Source organism: Grus americana, chromosome 3 (assembly GCF_028858705.1).
Source record: "Grus americana isolate bGruAme1 chromosome 3, bGruAme1.mat, whole genome shotgun sequence".
Taxonomy (NCBI): Eukaryota; Metazoa; Chordata; class Aves; order Gruiformes; family Gruidae; genus Grus; species Grus americana.
This window is the reverse complement of record NC_072854.1, coordinates 54,121,923-54,140,127: the sequence shown is the minus strand read 5'-3', so window position 1 is coordinate 54,140,127 and position 18,205 is coordinate 54,121,923. Positions and strand designations below refer to the sequence as shown.

At 39.8% G+C, this 18,205-nt stretch overlaps 1 protein-coding gene across 1 annotated transcript in view; it reads right to left on the bottom strand.

Moving 5' to 3' along the window:
* NT5DC1 (5'-nucleotidase domain containing 1) overlaps window positions 1-15,144 on the bottom strand; it is a 153,108-nt gene extending 137,964 nt beyond the window's left edge. The window contains exons 1-6 of the mRNA XM_054822399.1: window positions 15,028-15,144; window positions 12,860-12,951; window positions 11,094-11,165; window positions 9,462-9,568; window positions 7,963-8,042; window positions 4,241-4,322 (exon numbers count right to left, since the gene is read on the bottom strand). Coding sequence (XP_054678374.1) covers window positions 4,241-4,322; window positions 7,963-8,042; window positions 9,462-9,568; window positions 11,094-11,165; window positions 12,860-12,951; window positions 15,028-15,120 — 526 coding nt within the window. The 5' untranslated portion in view covers window positions 15,121-15,144. The remainder of the gene's footprint in view (window positions 1-4,240; window positions 4,323-7,962; window positions 8,043-9,461; window positions 9,569-11,093; window positions 11,166-12,859; window positions 12,952-15,027) is intronic.
* Window positions 15,145-18,205: the final 3,061 nt, after the last annotated feature.

Here is an 18,205-nt window from a genome sequence, read left to right as displayed (position 1 = left end):
TTAAATGCTGCTGGGTAAGGAAGCCTGTAGCTTAGGTTATACTTTGTAAAATAGTAAGTGCTTAAGTAGAGAGCATAAAGTGAGATCTGCTTATTTCAGCAGCCAAGTAGACCTAGGCAAGCAAACTGGTACTACTGTTATTGCACACAAATGTTTGTATGGAAATAATACAGTGGACAGTAACACAATTAATAAGTAGCAATCCTGTCATACTTTTCTTTCAAGCCAAAATAAAACGCAAGACACTTGAGTCTGAATTGTCTATGCCCACTTTTCTACCTTCCTGGTTTAGGCCAAATATTAATTACAGATCTTCTGAGAATTATCTCTCTCTTTTCCTAAAAGTGTTTTCCTATGCAGTCACTTGCATTAGTTCAACAGCATTTTCCATTATTTAAACACAGCATGTGCTGCTGCCAATACATGCAACCAATCTGGCACTTTTGTTTCAGAAACAGAGGGACTGAGTACTGGAGCTGGAAAATACTGCTCAGTAGTTGTAAAGTTTGTGGTTAATTGCTTTACATCTGAAACGTATGCCAAAGCACATGTTTAAAATTGTTGGAGATGTTTGGTGCTCAGCAGTACATTACTGTCCTGTAATTTCAATTAACTCGTCTCTGCACAAGAAACTGGGCCTAGTGAGTATTCTTAAAAGCATGGTTCACCAATTCTTAATGTCCATCCACTTTAAATCACGTTTTGTCCTTTAACATCTTTGTTCCTTGAATGAACACATAGGACTTCAAATAAGTCTACAGCTTAGTACCTCAGACCTGTCTTGTGGAAGGCTTTTCATAATTGTTCAGACATTAAACCATTAAGAAAGCATCTCATAACACTGAAAAGCTAGAGATTACACACCAAACTGTGGTACAAGCGCAACTTCTACCTTGATTTTAGCTTTAGATTCTCAATGTAGAGGGAACTTTGAGAAGGTCTGTAAGTTTTTTTAAATTTCTTTTTTAAATATTTTCTCCACATGAAGATCAGCAATCTACCTGAAGATAAAGCTTTTTCAGAAACCACATCTTTTCTGGGTCATGGGCATTAGAGGAAAGAAAATCCAATAGGAGATTAAAATGAAAACTTAAGAGCTGGTAATAGCACAAAACTCACTTCTAAATTATGAATTTCTAATGTTTTGCAGAATTTTTGAAAGATTCTTTCCTTTTGGCCAGAAAAACATCTTTACTTTATTGTTTATTGTATTTGAAATTGCATATAAAAGATATAATGGACATATGACAGACATCTAGATCCACTATCTTCTGCCAAGACAACAGGATAACAACATAAACTTACAATCAAAAACCTCTGTGTGTATGTGTGCACACACGCATGTTTTTAGAGAGAGAATGGAATAGTTTAGAAAGATCCAAAAAGTTTTCCTCCCCAAAGTAACACTTCCCATACATCAGCATGCCACTTTGGAATACTGATCAATCACACAAAAGACAGGTTTTAAGTCTAGCACTTTCTTTCACTGATAATTTTCCTTTCTGTAAAAGATGGTCAGTGACAAATTTCTCAGATGCATCCTTGAAGCATGAGAGCAGATCTCATCAAGCCTTTTTATGGGCAATTCATGAAGTCTCTGCTGCCGTATTAGCTATGATCTTTTTACATCCAAAACTGAAACATAATCTTATGAACTGATTGAAAATAGTACAAATATATCATTTTTACTATATAACCACAGATGCCACAGTTTTCAGAAGTGTCAGGGAAATGATAGGGAAAGACAATCATGGAAGACAGAGAAAAAACAGCCTTTAAGAGAAGACATTTTACAAAATTCTGCTTTAAGAAGTTATATCAGGCAACTTCCTCCTACAAAACCTATTTATTTTTCTGTCCAAAAATCACCAAATCTGAAATTTTTCATGTGGAAATAATTATACAGTACTTCAAGCCCTCATGCCTCCTGAAAAGATCAAATTTGGTTTCCATAATGTGTTGTGGACCTTTGTCCACATATTTATACAGTGTAAAATACATTGCCACATGCCATTTATTTTAAAATTGCTCTTTACTAATTCATATAGAATATACACCAAGTGAAACACATACAAACTAATGTTAATCACCTTAAAGTTGCAAAATATTCTCGTAATAAGCTAAAGATTTACAAAAGGATTACTCAAGTAATTTAATGCTCAACTTGGGATAACAGTTGCAGAGGGCATTCTTGTAGGTATTACTGGGTAAGAAATAACAATTTTGAAAATACAAATATATCTGTGTTCATTGCTATCTGACATCATGCTTTTCTGACAGTATTGTTTAATAGATTCCCCGCAATTATTTTGAGTTATTCTTCAGAAAGGAAGATCTGAATAACACAAAGACTATTTTGTAACCCTCTTACTCTCCCTCTGCAAGACTCAGTTCTTCACTTCTTTACAAAGAGAAGAGTGGGTTAATACCCTTCATTAACTGAGTCAGGACAATTGTGGCTATCTGAAAGAGCCATCCAAAAAAAAAAAATCATAGGGCAATTATCTAAGGCAATTACCGTAGCTAAGACAATGAAAAGCAAGATCTACCCGACACCTGATTATGATCAAAGAAATCATGTGAAAAAGAGAAGGGACATAAGAAACAAGGGCATACTGACAACAAACCAAAGTGACTTGCAAACACTTACGGATTTCAAAAACTAAAGTAATCAGTCGTTCTGCTCCATCACTGACAATGGCATTACTAAGATGGCATTTTGACTTGGGAACTTTGCGTCTCCTCAACTGACCACTTAAGTTTGCTTTAGAAATTCTACCTTGACTAACTGTTAATGAGCACTGCTTTTCTCTGAAGGGTTAAACCCTCTACAAGGCATCGAGGGCATGGACTTAAGTCAAGAGGCTGTGGTTTTCAGGCCAGGTTCTGGGCTACGACAGATGGTGGGGCTTCCTCCCATGTAGACGTTGGGCTGGAGCCAGGTTTAGGAGTTTCCTCAGGAAGTTACGTTAAGCTTGCAGCTGAGGAAAAGAAAAATCTCTTTGGCACAAACTTGTGACAGAAGATTAGTATTGTTATTCTCATTTCGCAGAGGGACTTGATGCAAAAAGAGATACTCCATGGGAATATCACAGGTAAGTGACACGGGAAGAAATTCTCTAGTTCTTCTGACTCCCTGTTCAGTGCTTTATCCACTGGACCACATTATAAAAGGAAAATAAGATCACTACAAAGCCTTTCAAAGTGATGCATGGCAAAACATAGTACTTTCATATATTAAAATATTTTAAAAAGTGTATACAATCTGCATTGTTTTACTTCTGATTTCACAGAGCTTTATCCAAAATAACTCATGCCTATCAGTTACTACATTTTCTTATATTTTTAAACACTTTTGTGCATGTGCCTCACGATTTTTATAACAGAGATTCAGCTGTATTAAATTAAGCGCCAATTTTGATAACAGAAAGAGTTAAGTCACATCACACATCTGTCTGTATGCAGATTCCACACTTACACACACAAATAGGTACTGGATAGGTAGGTATATGCATAAATGTACACATATACACACACAAGCAGGCACTCATAGAAATAAAACAGAGCTATTATTTCCGATTTCAAAGATCACACTTTAACTTCTGTTTGATCTAATTAATTTCCAAAGAACACTTTAAAATTATTCTTTTTTGCCAAATACTGTGAGATCCACACCTTTTGAAACAAAGAGCTTTCATGGAGGAAGGCTATTATTAAAAATTACTCTGCAATTTCTAGTAAATTTATAGCAAAATAAGAGAATTTCAAAAAAAGGGTTTACAAAATAGGAAAACAATCTCTACACCATTATGTCAATACTACATGAGGAATTCTAATCAACACTAGACAGCTAAAGAAAATTATCAAATATTTACTACTGTAATTGTTTTTTTTCCCAATATATTTCTGATTTTATTTAGGAGTACAATACCACAAGGAACAGAATCAAAATATGGTTCAAGGGTGTCTACATTACCATACCAATCATGGGAAGAAACCATTTTTCCTCTAAATTCAGTGAAGTAGCACATCACAAGTGTTGTTAAAAATAGCAAACCAGTTCCAGCTAAACTAAATAGTAATGATAAAGATGCTCTATTTCAGGATAAACAAGTGTCTACTACACAACTATTTGTAAGCTGCATTGAGTAACCTACAGTGTACTTGTACATGTATTTGCTCTGGAAAGCACATGTAATATTTTCAGCTAGTACACTAAGTTTTAGGTGAACCCACTTACCTTTAAAAGCTGATATTTTATAATTGTGCTGGATAGCAGCCACCATGTCCTTCCAGAAGTCGTATTTTTTCTGACCATCATGCTGTAAGTGTCAAAAGGAACCTAGTCATTACATCAAGTATCAGGTATTTCGAGCTTTCATACTGAAACCGTGACAGGAATGCCATTACTAACTAAAATAATTTGAAAATGGAGTAATACAGTCTTAGACAGTAGGATTCAGGAGATCAGGATTCAGTACCCAGCTTGACTGTCAACTTTGGGTAACTGCTCACAAGTAACGTCCCTATTTCAGAAAGAGATGGTGGTGGTGGTTGGGGGCGGGGAGCGGAAGAAGGGTAAAGGAGAAAGGATTCCTATTTGTGAGGAACTCCAAAGCGTTACAGCAAAAGGGGGCATTAGACAGAACAGCAACTTATTGAATGAGCCATCCCACTGACATTTGGGGAAAGTGAAGTGCCTAGAACTGTAAATACTGTACTTAATTAGCAGGCTGACATTATCTACAGCCTGGTACTTGTATCACCTTCCACCCTCAGAACCAGCAAAACCCTTCACTATAATTTAGAGACAATGCTCTTCTACCAGCAACTCTACCCCAAACGCTGTATGAAATACTCATCCAGAAGCCAGGCTGAGCAGCACTGTGTTACATCGTACTCTGAAGACTGCCAAACCCTGGCTCTGGCAGAAGGATAGGGGAAGGAGATCTGCGCTTGTGAACGGTCTCTTGCCGTTCCTCGAAAGTCTCCCAAGCAGGGAAGAGCTCTACCTGACCTCAGCCACCCTTTCTGCATCTCACTCGGGGAGAGGAAAAGCTTCTCAGCCAGCTGAGCCCCACAGCATTCTCAAACTCCACAAGTTTTAGGAGTGCTGAATTAAACACAGATGCAATTACAGAGCCAGCCAGTATTACAGAGCAGAGGATTACCTATGGAGCCTGTAAGAGGTGCCCATAGTTACAAGGTACCGGGAGCAACAAAGCAGGTGGTATAGACTGAGTTTGCACACCATGGGAAGTATCATGTGGTGGTGTTACAGGCTTTCCACACCTACACTAGGAGAAATTTCAATGTGACTGTTAACAGATTTCATGGCATTGCCCTCTGTGTTCTGATCACTGCACTGATATCTGAATAATGACCCATTTTGTAAGCATAAAGCATTTTCTAGAGAGGGAAACATTCAGAAACTGGAAAAAAACCCAAACCCACCCCTTAACATCACCAACAAAAACCATGTAGTTTGTATGTACTGAAGTAAACTGCTGTTTCAGGCCTAATCTGCCATGGAGGCTTCCAGAAGAACAGTTCGCCCTTAATTTCACAGCCAGCAAGTCACACGAGGCCTTTTGTGCATGACTGACAAACACTATGGCAGTCTGCTTATCAGCCATCGGCTCTACAGTTTAATTAGAGCAGGTATTCGACTTTTTTTTAATCCACTCCTATAGCAAACTGCTACAGAAATACATAAAAGAACGAATAAAGAGAAAAGGTTTCACGTGTGTCAAACTTCGGTTAGCTGCTAAGCAAGGTCATTATTCAAAGCCGTGTTCAGGAGATGCTGGGGAGCACCCGTCGGACTAGCAGTGATGGCATGAGCCTACACTAGCGTTAACCTTGAGACAGATTCAACTGTCCGCTGCCTTCATGATCCACATGGCTGACTTGCTCCTTAGTTTGGGGTTTTGGCTTTTTCATTTTCTTTTAAAAAAAAAATAAAAAAAATCAGTGCAGTGAGCTAACAGTTCCTCAGAGTGATGTTTTGAGGACAGATGGATACTAATTTAAAAGTGGGTACACTTCCCTCAAAACACTTGACCTCAGAGAACATTAAAATAACTGTCAAACTAATTCCTTAGAAATTTACAGCCACTGCAGACCAATTCCCAGAAAGCAGAGAGAAAAATGTGTGGATGCACATGCAGTTTACCACGATTTGGTGTGATTATCAAATGTGATTTCATTAGCTGAACTATCAGACAAAGCAGTATTTTGTGTAGCTCTTCCATGCAAAGATCCAAAACACCAAGAAGCTCCCCTGCTTTGTCTCAAAATATGTAAGAGTTCTGGCTCTGGATACAGCAACAGCAGATTCATTTTTAACAGTGTATAGCAGCCCAGCATCCAACTCATGTCTAAATCCAAACTCAGCAGTTCTCCCATCTATTTGCAATAGGAAATTTTCCTGATTCTAGAATGTTTTCTAGAAATCGTAAGAAAATAGGCCTTACTAAACAGGCTCCCAGAACAGGCATCAGAAGCCTCTGCTTCCTTTTAGAAATGTGGGAGAAGAAATTGTGATGGTTTCTAACCCTTAAGATGCAGCATTTTGCAGGCATGAGTGCTGGAGGGGCTGACTACCTCCTACCTTGCATCTTTCTCATCTGGCTGATGCTAACCTTCCAGGGAATTCCTCTAACCCTCCTGTTGAAACTGAGCCAACATCCAGTAGAATTTCAAGAACTACTAGCTGATAAAGAGGGTGCACGACCCAGTTCTGGTAGCTCTCTGGAGAAGCCACATGGGTTTAATTCTCTCTGACGGAAGGTGGCACTGACTCTGGGTCAGTGTTGCAGCTTGTGAACTAGTAACTGAACATGCAAGCTTCTTACACACATACTGTGACATGCTTTCTCTCCCAGTAAGTAGGTGATTTGTGCTGAGTCTAAATTGAATATAAAATAAATACAATGCAGATGTCACATCTGAGAGAGGGTTCTAAGCTGTGAACGGTAGAGGAAGGAGATTTATCAGGCATAAAATTAAGAGCCTTATGGTACACCTGTGCTCAGCGTTTCCTGATAAGCTAGCTTTAACTAACTCTTCATACAGCACTTGGACTTAGGCAGCAATCTACTCAGCATGCTATTTTGGAGTGGAGGCTAAAGCCTCAAGTCAGCTGATAACCAAAGGGATCCCAGATACCCATCTCTCAGCTCCGAATTTCACTCTGCAGACAATGTTTAGTATTTGCAGTTTTCAGAGCTTTGGTACCTTTAGCGAAAAGATTACATCAGTACTCTCTTGACACCAATATACTTACTGTATGAGAACCCTCTCCTATCCCCAGCTGCACACAGTTAAAGAGTCAAGCCTTCTTAAACTTAACCAAATCAATTAACTTCAAACTTCAAAGGCAGGATTTAGGACATTCTGTCTATCTAAAAATCACTGAAAAAAGTTCAAGCAATTGTATTTTCCACCTTGAGAATTAAACTTATTGTTTAGCAAAGAAAAAGATACTAGTCTCGAGGTGTATTTACATCTGTGTACACAGCTCAATATATTTAGGACAAACACAAGTTTAAAAAAGGATGGAGTTAAGCTTTCAACTCATTAACAACTTGCAAATTAGCAAACCGTGTTATTCAGAAGACTTACATTACATTTAATTGAAGTATCATCAAGTATAATTAAAGGAGATTTTAAGAACTATATTCTGCATGTCATGGAGTAAACTTGAGAAAACAGTGCATTTCTATTCATATCTTAGTTATTTGTGCCCTCTGGTGGAAGTACATTTATTTTGAACATGCCATGTAGCTCACAATTCGCTTCGGAGACAACTTTAATACACTAAGTCTGACATGAAAAATTCCAAACAAGAAAAAAAGCTAATGACCTTGATGTGGTTCAATACACTATTTGTATGCATTTAATAATGTGGGGGAAGAGAAAAATAATGCAATACTTAGTTTCAAACAATCCAGTTCTTACCTGATCTAAGCTGTCCACAACCCTTGCGCACAAGAGAGCTCCTGGCAGGTCAAAATAATTATCATACAAATAGTATTTAGCTGGAAAAAAATAACAAAAAAGTCTACTTTTTTTTAATCCATATTGTATGATTTAATCACAAATTAAAAAAACCCATTTAAATAATAGCATCCACTCCTATTTGGATTTTACTGGTAATAAGCATTATCTGCTTCCCAATCTTTGTTAGCCTTTATTCCCACTTCTGATTCTCATAGTTGGCAACTGGAAGTTGTTCATCTATATCAAGGCAGGGAGATTTTAAAAGTACATTATAAGGTTCTAAAAGTTAAGGTGGAAGAGATGGGAAAGAACCATGAGTTTTAAAAGTCAGGATAGTATCACTCAGTTCTTCCAAAATATATATTTCCCTAGCAGTGGAAACACAAAGAAAGAGTTTGAGAAGTTGTTTCAGAAACATTTGGACAGGTCTCACACATAGTTTTGTCCTTTGCACACACACGCTGTAGACAGCGCCTGAGCCTGAGGGGAAGCATGCCCACATTACTACGTGGGCCCTCAAAACAGAACAAAATCAGGAGGGTGCAAATGTCCTCCCAGACCACCGTCATGCTCAACAACTCCTTCCTAGGAGTGAAATGACTTAACCATTGTTGTTTTGTTTTGTTTTTTTTTAATTCATGATCTTGTCTGTGCTGTCTGTTAGGTACGTTAAAGACCAAGTCAGCAAAACAGGGATTAACATTCACAAGAGAGACCAAGTGCACTTTTCAATGAATAAGAAAGGCACATTTGCTGTATGACCAAAGAAAACCCTTCTCTTCTACCTTGTTGCAAATGATTACCTACAGCTTAGAATAAGCATCACAAATAAGTTTAAGTCAGCAAAATCTCAAGGAAAATATCTCTGTTACATAGGACAATGCAACTTAACAGAGTACACTACGTGTATTACTCACGATTGCCAAGATCAAAGTAAAAGGGAGAGGAAGCACAGAGCGGCTAGCAAGAACGCAAACAGTGCCTTCAAAGGGACTCCCATCTTAAAACCAAGAAACTTCAATTGCAGGAGGAGAACTTTTGTTTCCGGACCTCCTCTGTTCTTTGCACCTGCACCTAGGCCTCTGGTAACAGCACTGATGGTAATGAGTCAACAATTAAGAAAAATCTAAGATTTACTAAATATGTCCTAAATGAGGACGTATCTCAGTCTACTTTATCACGGAACAACGTGCCCATCTCTGTAACTAAAACACACCTATAACATCAGCTCATTTGTCTCCTCACTGGTGACCTAAATTTAAGTTGAACTCTAGTATTAAAAGGTGAAAATACAAAAAAACCAACAAAGCCAAAACACTCTCCCCAAAATATGTACCTATTCCAGTAATTCTCAGCTTAAGTATTTTTAAATATTTGTGATAAGAACTAATACTATGAGGCACTAAAGGGGCCAGAGCAATTTCAAAGAGGACATGCTAAAGTAAGGACATGCTAACCTGAGCGGGAAACCATTCCACTGACTGTATTAAAATGCTTCCACTCCCTCCTTCCATATGTCTCCAGGAGCTCTTCGGATGTCATGCTCTTTGTACCATGGCTTGCCCTATTTGATGCATTAAGGTATTTATATTTAAAAAAAAAAAAAAAAGAAGAAAAAGGTTGAAAACAGCCAAACTACTCCCAGTGCAGAGTAATGCATTGCAACTGAATCCTGAGGTGCACGCAAGTTGCTCAGAAGTAACTCTCTTTATAACTTAGAACCTTTTCAGGACCTAAGCTTTTATCATATACATTACAGTTCTCGATAAAAGCCCTACTACACAGAGGCTTGGTTGGCTGGGGGCACAGCTACTGTGCCTCACCTGCTAACACAATCACTCTGTATTGCTTGAATGTTCTCAATTGTGTGAGGACGCTCGCTATACATGAACTATCAATATACACTGTACAATAAAACACAGCGCAGAAAGCCTATACATCATTCTAAAGCCTGGAAACATTCACAGACTGCAGGGCAGAACTATGGAAAAGTGCTAGTCTGAGCCCTGCAAGCAGCTGTGTAATAGAGAAGTACACACAAACCATTTTAGGAATTAAAAATCAACTAGCTTGACCATTAAATTGGGCCCCAAAAGAATGCACAGGCTCCAGTTTTGAAGCAAATGCAGGCAATGCTCGGAGAAGTAATCCTGTACCACTTTTCCCTTTACTGTGGTATATCCTCCAGTCTTGAATTCTGCATTTAGTACTCCAAAATTCACGGTACTAAAAGAATTTTGGGGTACACAGCATAGACTCAGAGGTATTCCTTCCTTTCTTTCAACGAGATCAAATTTTCCCTAGCATCTTCAAGCTCCTTCTCCCACATGTATCAGGAAAAAAAAAAAAAGTAGATTCTATCTTGAGTACTAAATTACATAGATTTTCATTTTGGAGAAAAATAATGGGGAAATGGGACTGGGATTGACATACTTGAGATATATTTACTTTCAGATTTGTGATTCAAAATAGAGTCTTCTATGTTTAAAAAAAAAAAAAAAAGAAAGAGGGAAGAGGAACTAAGGATGTACTGAAATGATGACTGAAAGCAAAATACGGCTTTTAAGAGGGAAAAAGCCAGAATTTTGACAGCAAATGTGTCAGTTTCTGTGTTTAATTTACCTGAGGCTATTTAAATTATATGCTGTTAGCCTGCAGAATTTTAAATGTACATGGTACAAAGATAATAGTGCGCTCGTTATTAGTATTAGTCATTAGCACTGACTATGAGTCAGGTTAATCACGATTCAAAGGAAAAAAACTTACCCTGGATCTTAGCGAAACTGGACAAAGAGTACATTGGTATCCAGTGAAAAGTGAATTTACTTTCAAGATCAGTATGCCCTCAGAAACTCAGATGATAGCTGCTAGTAAAGAATATATCTTGGAAATATTACAAAAAAAATGCATATGTAACATTAAGAGAAACTGAGCACCACGTTACCAAAGAGCATTTAAACTTTTACATTTAATAAATGAACGTATGCTGAAATTAGTAGTTTAAATATTTAATAAAACTGAGAGAGGGCTTTCAGAAAGAGTAAATTTTTTGTGTTTGTTTAACAATATCGACTTTTTGTCAATATTACCTTAAAACTGTTCCATCTTCTGCAAGTTTCAGGAAGTTTCCTTCTTCAATCTCCAACACCAAGCCTTTACAACTAAGAATAATTTTATTTTAAGGAAGAAACAAACAATTAATGCTTTCAAAGAAATGTCTTGTTATAGATCAGAATAGTGAAATGCAGTTACAGAAGGTATGCAGTGATGCTACATAAAAGCAGCAAAATCACAACCCTTTAAATACTTCCATGTTTGAACAACGGTCTATATATGCAAATACATATTACTACAATGAGGACTGGATTTCACTTACATAGCAAATTCCTACTAAATAAATCCAGTTCCATTGTTCAGTGAGTTCAGTGACTATTTGTATAGATAAGGTTGGAGGATTAAGGTCCAAACATATACAGCTAAGAAATGTTATACTTAAGCCACTTCTATTAAAGAAATATATTTCTTCTTGGTGGCAACTCCCCTACTTACTTATTATTACTAGACAGATAACACCAGTTATTAAGGGAGAGAGGAGTAGAACATCATTCTAAATGAAGCAACTAAATATCCAAGGAACACATGAAGCAGAAGCATCTCCACGCTAGGCAGCTCTAACAAGGTAAAGAGTTGACAGCATAAGACAGACATCTAACGAGTTCCTAACTCTCCTAGTATATCTGTACCTCACAGATAACTGAATGTACATTTGCTTAGGTCATTTGAAAAATTAATTCAGAGTTCAGTGGCTAGGATAATAATGAATAAACAAGACTGAAGAAGTAATGCCACATTCATCCTCTGTTTTAAGGTACCCAAAGGAAAGACGATATGCCATGAAGGCAGGAAGCAGACCCCAGCCTTTCACAAATGACACCTGGGTGAGTAGCAAACGACACGCTGGCTACCAGCACTGTGGGCTTGCAGGTCCACGTTAATGAACCCCCAGCTCCAATAAGGGACCAAGGCCGAGACATCTAGATCTTAACAAAGATTTAATCCATCAGAGGTCTCAAAATATGAGAAATATAGATACATTGATTTCAGCTTTCATGTGACAAGCAATCTGGTTGGAAACTGTCCAAATACTGAACTGTAAAAACAGCTGATCAAAACCATTCCCACAATAATACATGCATTACTTAACCCCCTGCCCTGTGTTTCTCCTAAAAAATTTAGTCGTTATGTGGCCTTACAGCCCCCACCCCGCTGGCCTAGACAATAACCTATAAAAGTCGGAAGACCAGAAATTCACATTCAAGCTCCTGCTCAGAGGCCACTGAGTTCAGAGCAGAAACTTGCATTTCAGCCTTTTGCATCACAGCTTTGTGCCTGACGTGCCACCCAAGGGCGACCTCCTGGCATGTCAACTTTCCTCGGTTCCTCAGAAGGCTGTTGGGATTATTCTCCCTTACACAAACAAAACCACATCTGTCAAGATAAAAATTACTAAATTCTGAGGGTTACTGGATTTACCAGTTGAATTGAAGGTAGAAGACAAAGAAGATATATAAACTAAGAGAGTAAGTCAGACTAAAAGGCTTGTGTTTAGACAGCTAGAAGCACAGACAAAGCAAGGTGGGATGCTCAGTTCTCTCTTCAAAATACAGCGTTCGAAGTATCTCACAACAAATACTTGTTCAAACAAGTATTTAAAAATGTAATTTTGTGTTTACCTATCGGGCTTGGCAATCATAACAACAATCGCCTAATAACAGCAGCTGTTTTCCAAGCTTTGTAAAAGTTACAGCATAAAGGAAGTTGTTAAGAAAGTTTCTGTTATTTTCAACATACTCACCAGAAGTCTAAGCTGTCTGGAGCTAGAGTCAGCAAGTCTTTGTCATAACCCTTCTCCGTTACCAGATACTGGGCAAAACTATCGTATATTAACTACAAATGAAAACAATAAAGGCATTAATTACATTGATCAAGTGAAACGAAAGATACTGCTGCTTCCCTGGAAAGTGGCAAGATGGGAGTGTTGGTGTGTCCCAAGCAAAAGCAAACCAGGGACCCAGGACCCTGCCCCGCTGCCTCCACTACGGGAAATAGAGCCTGAGGGTGTTTTTGTCACAGCTGGAAAGCAGCTCAAGATGCTCACACAACAGTTCTGGTGCAAGGCGTCCAGCATAATCAAGTTTATGTCATTCTACCTTACTGGTCCTGTGCTTCTGTTGGGAAACCAAGATGGTAAGTACCTACGACTAGTTTGCTACTCTCCCTTCCCCAATCTTTTTTTTGATTTTAAGTGTCACAGCTACCAAGTGTCAAGAAGTGGCTTCTGAACCAATAAACAACTACCCATAGGGGACATTTTCAAAATATCCAAAGGAACATATTTTGAAGGAAACAGGCAACTACTAAGTAAATTGTTACTATTTATAAGTTCAGAAAAAACACCATTAAAGCCTGATATATCAGTTGTGATTTATTAATGTAATATGTTGGTAAAGTTGCACAAGATCTATGCAGATGCTGCCAAGTCCTTAAAGACCATACAAAAATAGTAATTGCTCCCTTTTTTTTCATGATTCTTTCATTAAAGCTGTTCTCTGGCTTTTTCTTTTCTTCTTAATTACAAAAGCTGCTCTTGGAATGAATCTGAATAATGTCTGAGAAAGACTAATATGAAGGCCAACACTGAAAGAGTGAGAACTTTTCAGCTGTGCCTGTCAGCATTTTTAAGCATTTATTTCCAATAGATAAGGAGGTATGCAATGGGCATGGTCAGTCTGTCTTGATATGCTAGGAGAAGATGACGAGTGAACTAAGTTTAGTAAATGTTTTTGGGTTTTTGTATATTTTGTTCAGTTTTTTTTTTTTTTTACAAATTCTTCTAGTTATCAATTGTCTAACATCTGCGTTCATCGGACAAAATTCTTATCAGGAAGAAGGTGCCTGTGCAAGATGTAATATGCATGGCATAACAGAAAGAACATGAAAGGTAAGCCTAGAGTTGTATAGTTTCCAGAAAAACTTCAGAGCACACACATTTTATAACTTGCTACTATTGAACTCTCTTTTGTAAGAAGGACACCTCTCTGCCAAAAGTCACTCACAGCTAAAGGAAGCTATGCAACTGTTCAACACAGGACGCACTGAACCATACCTGCTTATAAATGGGACACCTCATAAACATTTGTGTCTAAACCAAATTCTGAACTATCTTGCAATTAACGTAGGAGTTCCGTGCAGTGCAAAATGTACCGTAGGTGAAAGCAAAAAAAAAAGGGGAGGGGGGACACCATCGGCATCCATGACACAAGATAGCTCCATGGCAAAGTCCCGACACCATCAAAGCAGGTCGAGTCAATGAAAGATTATCAGGGAGTTTAAAAGTGTCAGTCGGGAAAAAAAAATAAAAAAGCATCAAGGGCGGGAAAGCGCAGCACGTGACAGCAGTTGCTCTCCGTAAGGGGCAACAGGGCTAAGCCAGAGATGCTGAGCGCCCTTAAGCTCGGCGTTTTATTTTAAGCACCAGAAAGTTTGCAAGGTCGCAAGTGCTGCGGACTTGTAACTGTGTGCAGCATCTCTGGATTTGGCGGGGGAGTGTGGGGGGGGGGTGAGCGGGTGCACTACCTTTTTCTCAGCGCCGCTACAGTTAGGAAAGCTCTCAAGAAGCACCATTTTCAAGGAAAAAGACATGGCTGTCCCCTTTGCTCGGTCAGAGGCCTGCTGAGGAAGCGGCCAGCGAGACACGCACTTGTGCTTCTCTTCTCTTTTTAGGTTTCCCCAGAGGTAGCTGTGCCAGCAGGCTCGGGGCTCGCCGCCCCCGCAGCGGGGCTCCCGGCCCCCCGGCCCCGCCGCCCAGCTCCCCGGCTCTTTCCCCTTCGCTCAGGCAGGCGGCGGCGAGGGGGGCGGAGCGGGGGGGGAACGCGGGGGGGGGGGGGGGGCGCGCCGGCCCGCGGCTCCCAGGCCGTGCCGTGCCGTGCCATGCCATGCCATGCCGAGCCGGCCCGCACTCACCCGTGCGCTCTGCGGGAGGTGGTACCGGCAGAGCGTGTGGTCCAGGTCGAAGCCCATCACGTCGCAGTCGGCCAAGGAGAAGTACTGCTGCATCGCCGAGCCGCCACCGCAGGGAGGGAGGCGGGAGGAGGAGGAGAAGAAGGAGGAGGAGGAAGGGGCGCGGGCGGTGCTTCCTGCGGGGCGGTGCGATCGGAGCCCCCGCCCCGCCCTCGCCCCGCCCCGGGGGCCGCCCTCACCTGCTTGGGGTTCGGGGCCGTGCAGGGGCCGGGCGCGGAGGTCGGCGTGCGCATGTTGGTCCCCGCCAGACGGGCCGCCGCTTCTAGGGCAAGTTTGGCGGCGAAGTCCCCGGCAGTAAGCCCGGGGTTCGGAAAGGCGAGCGCAAGGCAGATGGCCGGAGGCGTGTTCAGGCGCTCGGATTTAAAAAGTGCGTTTCCCGCCGAGGTTTTGCGTGCTTGGGAGCAGGCGCGGAAACGGAGGGGCTCCTGCTGGGTCGAGCCCTAGCTGCAGTTCATCGGGAGTGTTAGGTGCGTTCCTCGCAAGCGGCAGTCCGCCGGAGGCTGCTTTGCTGAGACCTGGGGAGGGAAAAAAAGGAGTTGGCCTTGGTTAGAGTGCGGGCAGCCAGGCGATGCCACTCCGTAAGGGCCCTACCAGGGAGAATCTTCTTGTGTGAGTAGCCAAACACCGCTGCTACTTCATTACCGAAGTCCCTGTAGGGTACAGGCAACACTATAAAGTAAGCAACGCTGTATGTAGGTAGCTGTTAATAACCCAAAGCCCCAGAGGTAACTACCTTTTAATTTCTTGACAGCTTTGGTAAAAAAAAATAATAAAAAAGTAAATAACGTTAAGGACAGTACAGGCTGCCTCCAGATAACATAATCAAATGGGTATTTTGATAGCTACCTGCCCAACGACTATTGCTGTAGTGCAATTAGAAAGAAAGCGCTGTCTGAAAGGAAGTACTGTATGTGGAGATAAGAAAAGAGATGACAGTTGCATTGACTCGATTCTGTTCTCTGGGGCTGAACTTGAGCATAGCGTCTAGTGAAGGCCAGGATGCTTAAATAGCTGGGCTTGACAGCTCTGTTTGCAGGACCTCCTCATTCCTCTCTGCAATTCTTCTCTCTAGACCAATGACACCATCAAAACTTTGTTTTGATTCACAAAAGATGAAAAAGTCTAATTCAGTTACTCTGCAAATAAATATCTTTTTTAATTCTTGTGTGGTTATAAGTAGAATAATATTAAAAGTATCTGAATTGAGAGCAATTGTTATGAAACATTTAATGCAAGTCATCTTTTCCAGCATTGCCTTCCTGTGCACAGCTGTAAGTGTTGTGCTTTGCAGGTGGGAAAGTTGGGGTGCATAACCATAGCAGCAGTGCACAGCAGCGGTTTTGATTATATGAAAGTAATTATGTTTTGATTATATCAAATTACGATTTGATTTTTGCAGGATGGCTCAATGATGATTTGGTATTCCGGAGTGAAATGCTTTTGGAAATACAGTCAAACAGTTGAATGAGATACAATGTACTTATATATTAAAATTCAGTTTGCTATGCTCAGGTGGACACAGATGAGAGAAATTTAAATAACATGACCTATCACATATGTTTAAAAATTCTACAGAGAAGTTCAGTATCAGATTAGAAAATGGATTAGACAGGAAAATACATGGAAACTAGGAGAAAAATTCACTAATGCTAATAGTAGGACAGGATGAGCACTTAAGGTGTCAGAGGAAGAAAGAAATGGATTGCATAATTTTACCTTAGACCATTGTATAGCAGCTTCTTTCAAAGACTCTCAGTATCTCCCACAGATATTAATATACTTTACAATGCTCTTGTGTAAGTATATATATGCACGCCATATATATTATATACACCATACATTATATATATATATATCATAAATTAAGGATACATACGTATGTTTTAGATATATATGTTAAGGCATATATGCTTGAATACATACATACATATGCAGGTATGTATATGTTTTCCAACTTAACAGATGTGAAACCTGAGCATACAGAAAGATATTCATCCAGGGTCTCACACACACCAGGGATCACAACTATAAAGATGGGGTGGCAGCCTGGGAACTCTGAGCACAAGACATTTTATCTTCCTAAAGCTGCTCAATTTAGGGAACATGGAGCAAATTCCTGCCCCACTGAAGTCAATGACTACAATTTCGATTGACTTCAGTAGGTCCAAGAGTTTACCCACAGCTGCTGTTTCACACTGTCCTCACATTAAATTAAAGTATGTCTGATTTGCAGATTATATCAGTACAGGTCTCTGATTCCAGAATGACTTTTTTTTTTCACCGCAAGGACTCATGCAGCTTCCAAAATGGTGTTTAGATTATGGCATTTTAAATTTATAACTTTGCTTGCTATGCCTGTAATACATTTTATATGAAAACTCACCACAAAAACAACACGCTGCAGTACTGAAACGTCTAGGCAGATATTGAAAATCATATATTCACTGATAGAATCATAGGATGGTTTGGGTTGGAAGGGACCTTTAAAGATCGTCTAGCCCAACCCCTTGGTCACTGTATACACTGTCAATTGAATGTAATCTTGAACATCCACATTTTGTGAGTTCTGCACAATAAAGTGCTAATCATAGTTAATCTTAAACTACTTTGTGTGAGGAACAATACTCACCAATGGAGAAATTCAGCAAGTTAAATTTCAGGTGCATGAAGCTGAAGATTAAATTAGAACTATGACAACAAGAAATATAGAAAATCTTGATGAAGAGAATTGGTTTTCGGTTCCGGGAAAAGAGAAGATAAATGAGAGAATATCACCTTCACATTCAGTATTCACAGCACAAACCCGGTAACAGGAAAGTCTCGGCAGTTTACTTTCAGCACACAACCCCCAAAATTTATTTCTTTTCCTTTTGTCTTAAAAGTGTTGCTTTGTATCTCGCTTTTTTCCTTTCAGATGAATGCTTTAAACATACTGACATCCCACTCTAGGGCCTTTCTCAGAAAAGAGCTGCCTTTAATTGAAATCCCCAACTACCGTAATGTGTTAACAGCATCCTTTCAGATTACTTTTTCAGCTCTGTCTTTGAAGTTTGATGGTACCATTAACTCAGAGATGTCCACATAACTGAGGCTGACCTTCTAGGCTATCCCGTCCTAACTG